The sequence below is a fragment of the Habropoda laboriosa genome, unplaced genomic scaffold, assembly GCF_001263275.1.
Source record: "Habropoda laboriosa isolate 0110345459 unplaced genomic scaffold, ASM126327v1 scaffold578, whole genome shotgun sequence".
In the NCBI taxonomy this organism is placed as follows: domain Eukaryota; kingdom Metazoa; phylum Arthropoda; class Insecta; order Hymenoptera; family Apidae; genus Habropoda; species Habropoda laboriosa.
The window spans coordinates 501,078-507,620 of record NW_017100941.1 but is presented as its reverse complement, the minus strand read 5'-3'; the positions used below and the strand labels follow the sequence as shown (position 1 = coordinate 507,620).

The 6,543-nt window shown below is 35.6% G+C and overlaps 1 protein-coding gene across 1 annotated transcript in view; it reads left to right on the top strand.

The window, feature by feature from the left end:
• Window positions 1–6,543, top strand: part of LOC108577555 — a 17,771-nt gene that overhangs the window by 10,938 nt on the left and 290 nt on the right. The window contains exons 16-28 of the mRNA XM_017940735.1: window positions 69–213; window positions 272–372; window positions 461–636; window positions 873–1,159; window positions 1,331–1,538; window positions 1,714–1,897; window positions 3,242–3,454; window positions 3,818–3,943; window positions 4,511–4,672; window positions 5,080–5,229; window positions 5,406–5,637; window positions 5,967–6,146; window positions 6,476–6,540. Coding sequence (XP_017796224.1) covers window positions 69–213; window positions 272–372; window positions 461–636; window positions 873–1,159; window positions 1,331–1,538; window positions 1,714–1,897; window positions 3,242–3,454; window positions 3,818–3,943; window positions 4,511–4,672; window positions 5,080–5,229; window positions 5,406–5,637; window positions 5,967–6,146; window positions 6,476–6,540 — 2,229 coding nt within the window. The remainder of the gene's footprint in view (window positions 1–68; window positions 214–271; window positions 373–460; window positions 637–872; window positions 1,160–1,330; window positions 1,539–1,713; window positions 1,898–3,241; window positions 3,455–3,817; window positions 3,944–4,510; window positions 4,673–5,079; window positions 5,230–5,405; window positions 5,638–5,966; window positions 6,147–6,475; window positions 6,541–6,543) is intronic.

Here is a 6,543-nt window from a genome sequence, read left to right as displayed (position 1 = left end):
TACTTCGTCATTCTTCAAGGTTTCACATTTTCTTCTGTATTTTTTAAAGCGAAGAAATTTCATTGCAGGTTGTTAATCGTGATGTCAGAGAGAAATTGAAGGTTCATAATTACTGCAGAAACCCTAATCCCAACAGAGAATCTAGACCATGGTGCTACACGGAACCAATTGGAGAACGAGAAAACTGTGACATACCATCTTGTGGAAATATCGGTACTGTTAATCGTACAGCTTTTACGCTAGACGCCTGCAAAGTGTATGATTGTTTCAGGCTCTCCGAAATCAATTCAGGCGGGTAAATGCAAACCTAAGCATTTCGAATGCGCACCAGGGGAATGCATTCCTTCGCGATGGGTTTGTGACGAGGAACAGGTATAGCATATACATGTTTTCTCATTTAGTTTGATATACCTACTTTTTGAATTAAGCACTAATTTATGTAAATTTCTCGAATTTCAAGGACTGTACAAATGGAACGGATGAACAAGACTGCGCCTCACATATGGATCTTTACGAAAAGCATCCCAAGCATAAACTAGAAGGACACGATGTTCAAAAGTGGTTGAACACACCATTGAAGACATGTGCTTTTCGATGCAAGGAGGCTGATTTCACTTGTCGATCATTCTCACACAAGTAAGTAGAATTTTACCTCGAAATATTTGTTCCTGCATTTTGCATTTGAATTTGTTCCTGAATTTCGGCATTTCTTTAAAAGAAAAATGAAAGAAGAATACCGAAACGTACTGTTTTTCAAAGTTAAAATTTCATCGAGAAAAGTTACAGATAAACATTGCGAGAATGGGAAAAAAATGCTTGTGAGTTTAAGAAATATTATCTTTAGTGCCTTCGTTTATTTTGTGTATTTTTAGGGCTGCGGGAAACGTTTGCTTTTTGAGCGACAGTAACGTGGGTACGACGGGCTCCCTAAAACCGAACAAAGAGTACGATTACTACGAGATGAAGGAGAGAAGCATGAATTGCGAGGGAATGTTCGTCTGTGGAAATGGAAAGTGCATCAATCAATCTCAGGTGTGCAATGGAAAGAACGATTGCAACGATCGCAGCGATGAAAATATTTGCACCGTGGAGAATTTAGATTACGCCATTCGATTGGCTGGTTCTGAGGATGACAGCGAAGGCAGAGTCGAAGTTAAAAGTAAGTGGAGAAGATAAACTATATAAATGACAGAAAATTGAATTTTTTTCTGGCAAGATTAAAGAAACTTTCCTCGTACGTTACAATTTAAATATCCAAAGATTTAACGTTTCCTGGATTCGAAAAATTGGATTAGTTATTCTTGATTTATAATGTTGCAAATTTTCACAGTTTTAGGCGTTTGGGGCCAAGTGTGCGACGATGATTTTGGAATGATCGATGCTGAAGTAATTTGCAAAGAACTTGGCTTTAAACTTGGCGCTTTGGAAGTCAGAGGAGCAGGATTTTACGGTAATATGGATCCACCGACGAGATTTATGGTTGATCAATTAAGATGTCGAGGCAACGAGACGTCCCTACGTGAATGTGATTTTGATGGGTAACTTTTCAAAAGATGTATTAAAAATACGAACTCTGTACTGTAGATACATACGTAAAATTAGAAATTTAACAAATTTTCACGAAGGAAAAAGATTTGACAAATCTGATCTGACAAAATTTAGAAGAATAAATTTTCTGCTGATTCATAGAGCGAAGTGTCTCTTTTTCTACAGATGGGGTGTTCATAACTGTCAGCCAGAGGAGGCAGTGGGTGTTGTTTGCAAAACTGCAGTGGACAGCTGTCAGGATGGTCACTGGAAGTGCGACAGAAGTCCAATGTGCATTCCAACTGCGTTTATATGTGACGAAGTTGTCGATTGTCCTGATGGTTCCGATGAAAGTCCTGATCACTGCGACGTGAGTAGTAAAATGAGATTTCGTCCAATCGAACATTTATACGAAATTATTATCAGTAAAAACAATGGGATTTCAATTAAACGAATTTATCATGCTTCAGTCACTCGATCTTTCGTTAATTCAATTTTCCATTACGTTATATCGATGCACGGTGTCATATTCTATAAATTATTTTTGTATATTTTCTATATAAAAAAAACACTGTACAGAAATTTTTAATAGTATGTCTTAAAGAATTCCTAAGACATTTTTATACTTCACGGTATTAATATTTTTATGTTATTCAGTGAAATTTAATTTAAAAAAATTTATCAAACGATATAGTATATGTTGTATTAAATAATAGTCACGAAAACTCTTCCGGAAATTCTTTACCGCAACACTAACTTTGGCCACGAAATACGCTTAGAAAAAGGACGAAACTCGTAATTTATAAGCACTCGGGAGATAGAAGAAAGTACGCCCTGGATAATGCAATTTGTTTGAAATCGCTATCTCAATTGGTTTGCAAAATATAACGCTTTAAAGTACAGCGTACAAAGCACGTAAGATGAATGGGGGGTTGCGGCCTAGAGACCCCGTGACCCACATTTTTTTCCGGGAAATGCGTACGCGAGTAGTAGTAGGAAAAAAAAGTCAGACTCGGCGTCTGCCGTACACTACGGTATACGTGTGCACAGGCGCAACACACGCTGGGCCAATGAATGTGTGCGAGCGAGAGGTCCGATTACGTGAGCGAGCGAGAGGTCCGATTACGTGAGCGAAAGAGAAACACAAAGCACCGAAAATTGTACTTCTCTTTGAACGACGATATCTCGGGAACGGAAAGTCGTATCGACATGAAAAAAGGACCATTTTAAAGGGGAGGATTTCCTGCTTCTAGAAATGTTTGTATTATTGCGCTGTAGCTGTGTGCGGGGAATTGAGAGACGATAGAAAATGAAGTTTCTTGATACTGTAGATTTGACGTGGTAAAGCAATTTTGAGGGGATAATTGGTGTAAAAAAATATTTTGTGCTTATTTTTAAAGAATATCTTGTGTGACTGAGTTTCATTTGTGCACATTTTTAAATTAAGTAAGAATTTTGATGTAACATATTTACATCGGTTGCTTGAAATTCCATTGCATTCAAGTTGTTCCCTTTTTCTTTATTATTAAAATAAGATAGTTGTGTAAGAAATATAAGTGAAATACGTGTGAAATTGAATATCTTATGCAGTGACTTTTATTACAATATATCAATTTTGTCATTGTTATTTTTATCACTTAAGATTTCGTTTGTTGAAGTAACATAATTTATGGTGAGACGTGTTATTAAATTCAATTGTAAAATTATATTTCAGGCGCCATTTGAGATACGTTTAGTGAATGGCAGCTCTCGTCTCGAAGGGAGAGTCGAAGTTCGTCACCATGGAATATGGGGGACTGTTTGCGACGACGATTTTTCCAGTGCAACAGCCGCGGTAATTTGCAGATCCTTAGGATACGGTGGACGTGCTGTTGCAAAGAAGGACGGTTTCTTTGGTCCAGGAGAAGGACCAATATGGCTCGACGAGGTAAGTTTCATAAAAAGAAATTGCAATAAAAATATAGCACTCTTTAACTAATATAATCTCTCGTCTAAATCAACTTTAATTAATGTAACTTGATTCTTTGTTTTTAAAAGGATATAACTTTCCTTTCGATCTAATATATTCAACTTTTTATCCTGAACATTATTGCTAATTTACTGTAAACTTTAAAAGGTAATAACCTTTCCTTTAAATATCCATGATATTTAATTATTTAATTTTAATTCAACGAAAACTATAATTTAGACATTTCTTTTTTATCTAATCTAATATTGTAAAATTGTTCGATTACATTATTTACTTGATCGTTTCTCCAAATTACTTAATTGCAATATTTTTGGGAATAAGGTGTTCTGTTACGGAAACGAGACCCAGCTGTACCGATGCGAGCACAATCACTGGGGTCAACATAATTGTAATCACGACGAGGACGCAGGTGTAATTTGTACACCTGGAGATGTTAACGATTCCAAGGTAAATCGAAACATTCTCTCTCGGCAGAGAGTGTAAATTCTATGGTCGTAATTTCCTTGGATGTTTATTTAATCAAACCTTCTAGTACCTATAGACATTAGAGAAATGGCTGTGTCACGAACAAATTGAAAATTAGGGAATTAATTTTATCGTTCGGTGTATACTAACAATTGTTTCGTATTTCAAGCTTTATTTAAAATTATTATAAGTCTGATGGAATTTTATTTTTTGCAAAAAGTACCTCTGGAAATATCTGTTTTCTTTCTAAGCAAACGTTCATTTCTATTTCTACTTTTAACAAAGAATTTTTATAATTTAACCTTCGTGTATGTACTAAAAAGAAGTAAATCTAAGTGCAATAATTATCTCGGTTATTTAACAGCTGATATGTTGTAACAGTAAACTGTATCGAGAGGTTTGTAAACGATCGATAGCACACTTATTGTTAGTTCAATAAATGATGAGCTTACGCAACTATCACGAGGCTTGTTTACTTCACTCCTTGACCCTAATCATTCCCTTTGTCCGTCTAACCCGTGAATGCAATCATCGATTAAATAATTGCAGTTGCACTGGCAGACTACGACGAATCTACCGGAGAAGGATATCAACGACATACTTCCGGCCAATTGTGGCAGACGATTCAAAGATTACAACGAACACGTGGGTCGTATATTTGAAAAGGTGGTGCGCGGTACTATCGCGCCAAAAGGTTCTTATCCATGGCAGGTAAATCAGATTTTTTCTAAATTACAATTTTGCGACATTTCAAAAACAATATTAACTTTAAATTCGAATGGAATAGAATTTCAAACGAAATTGACCATTCCGATCAATTTCGATACAAGTTTACAGCAATTCTTCCAAATTAAGTTTCGCAATTCTTCAAAATTAAGTTTCGCAATTCTTCAAAATTAAGTTTTGCATTTCTTTCAAATTAAGTTTCGCAATTCTTCCAAATTAAGTTTTGCAATACTTATTTCAAATTCGAATCGGTTAGAATACTAAATTTAAGTATAAGTTTATAGCAATTAATTTTGTTTTCTGTGATATTTTCAGATAAATTCACTCTTAAATTATGTTACACTGAATGGTTTCAATTAATTTCTTTTTTTTTTTTTTTGCAATATCCACAGGCCAGTATTCGTGTACGAGGGCACAGTAGGTCGAATCATTGGTGTGGTGCAGTGATTCTTTCTTCTTTACACGTGCTCACCGCTGCACATTGCTTGGAAGGCTACAACAAGGGAACTTATTTCGTTCGTGCTGGGGATTATAATACGGAGGTAGGTGAAAATCTTCGAATGAAAATTCGTGGAATGCAAAGCTTTATGCTCAGTTCACTTTAATATTCAGTTTATGCTGTAAAATATGAATAATGCGATCCGGAAAATTTGATACTGTTCTGATGCTAATAGTGAGAAGAATAATCTGTTTTCACGTGTACGTTCGCATATGTTAGATAGAGGAAGGAACGGAAGCTGAAGCTAATATCGAGGATTATTACATTCATGAAGATTTCCGCAAAGGCCATCGAATGAATAACGATATTGCTCTCGTGTTACTGAAAGGACAAGGAATTCCTCTTCGCAACGGCATTATGCCAATTTGTCTGCCACCAGAGAATGCTGAGTATCCGGCAGGTCTTAATTGCACCATCAGTGGATTTGGCAGTATCGAGACCGGGAAATCAAGTAAATAACTTGTCAAACATCTTCAGATCCATTTTTCACGTGTCTTTGCGCTGAAATATTGAAAAGCAATACGAATTGCAAAGAAAAACTGATAGATACAGATTGCAAACAATTATTAAACTTAATTTGTGTATTAAATGAAACGAATTCCTTTCAAATGAAATTGATTCAATTTCAAAAATTTTTACAGATTTTTAAGAATATCAAAATTTTGTTTAGATGTAATAATGATTTCGAGGGATCGTTTTGGTATCGACAGGCTGATAGTTTTATTTCCCTATGGAATTGTCGAGTTCTCATTGACGTGATATATTGCCTGCTTGTTGTAGCTCATTCCAAAGATCTGAGATATGGTTGGGTACCGTTATTAGATCAGTCCGAATGTCGTGCTGAACACGTTTATGGCGACGGTGCAATCAGCGATGGAATGGTCTGTGCTGGATATCTCGACGAGGGAATTGACACCTGCGATGGAGATTCTGGTGGACCATTAGCTTGCTTGAACAATGGTAATATCGCAAAAATTTGACCGTTCAATTCTATCGTTTGATACTAAGTAGATGTAAAGTGCAGTAAATATAAAAACTTCATCAATCCTCGCACACGTCGAGTACTTATTTGATAACAGTTAAACGACGAAATATCGAATGATAAAATTAATTAAACGACAAAACATGAAATTGTAAAATTCATTAAACGACAAAATTGGTATAAAATTGTAAAAGATAGAATTAATTAAAGGACAAAATGGCATTGACTGTAACCTGTAATTGTATAATAAGTCTTCCTCTCTGATATACAATATGTATACGTAATAAGGTTTCTCTCTTTTATACAGGAGCTTTCACATTGTACGGGATTACCAGTTGGGGACAACATTGTGGAAAAGCCAATAAGCCCGGTGTT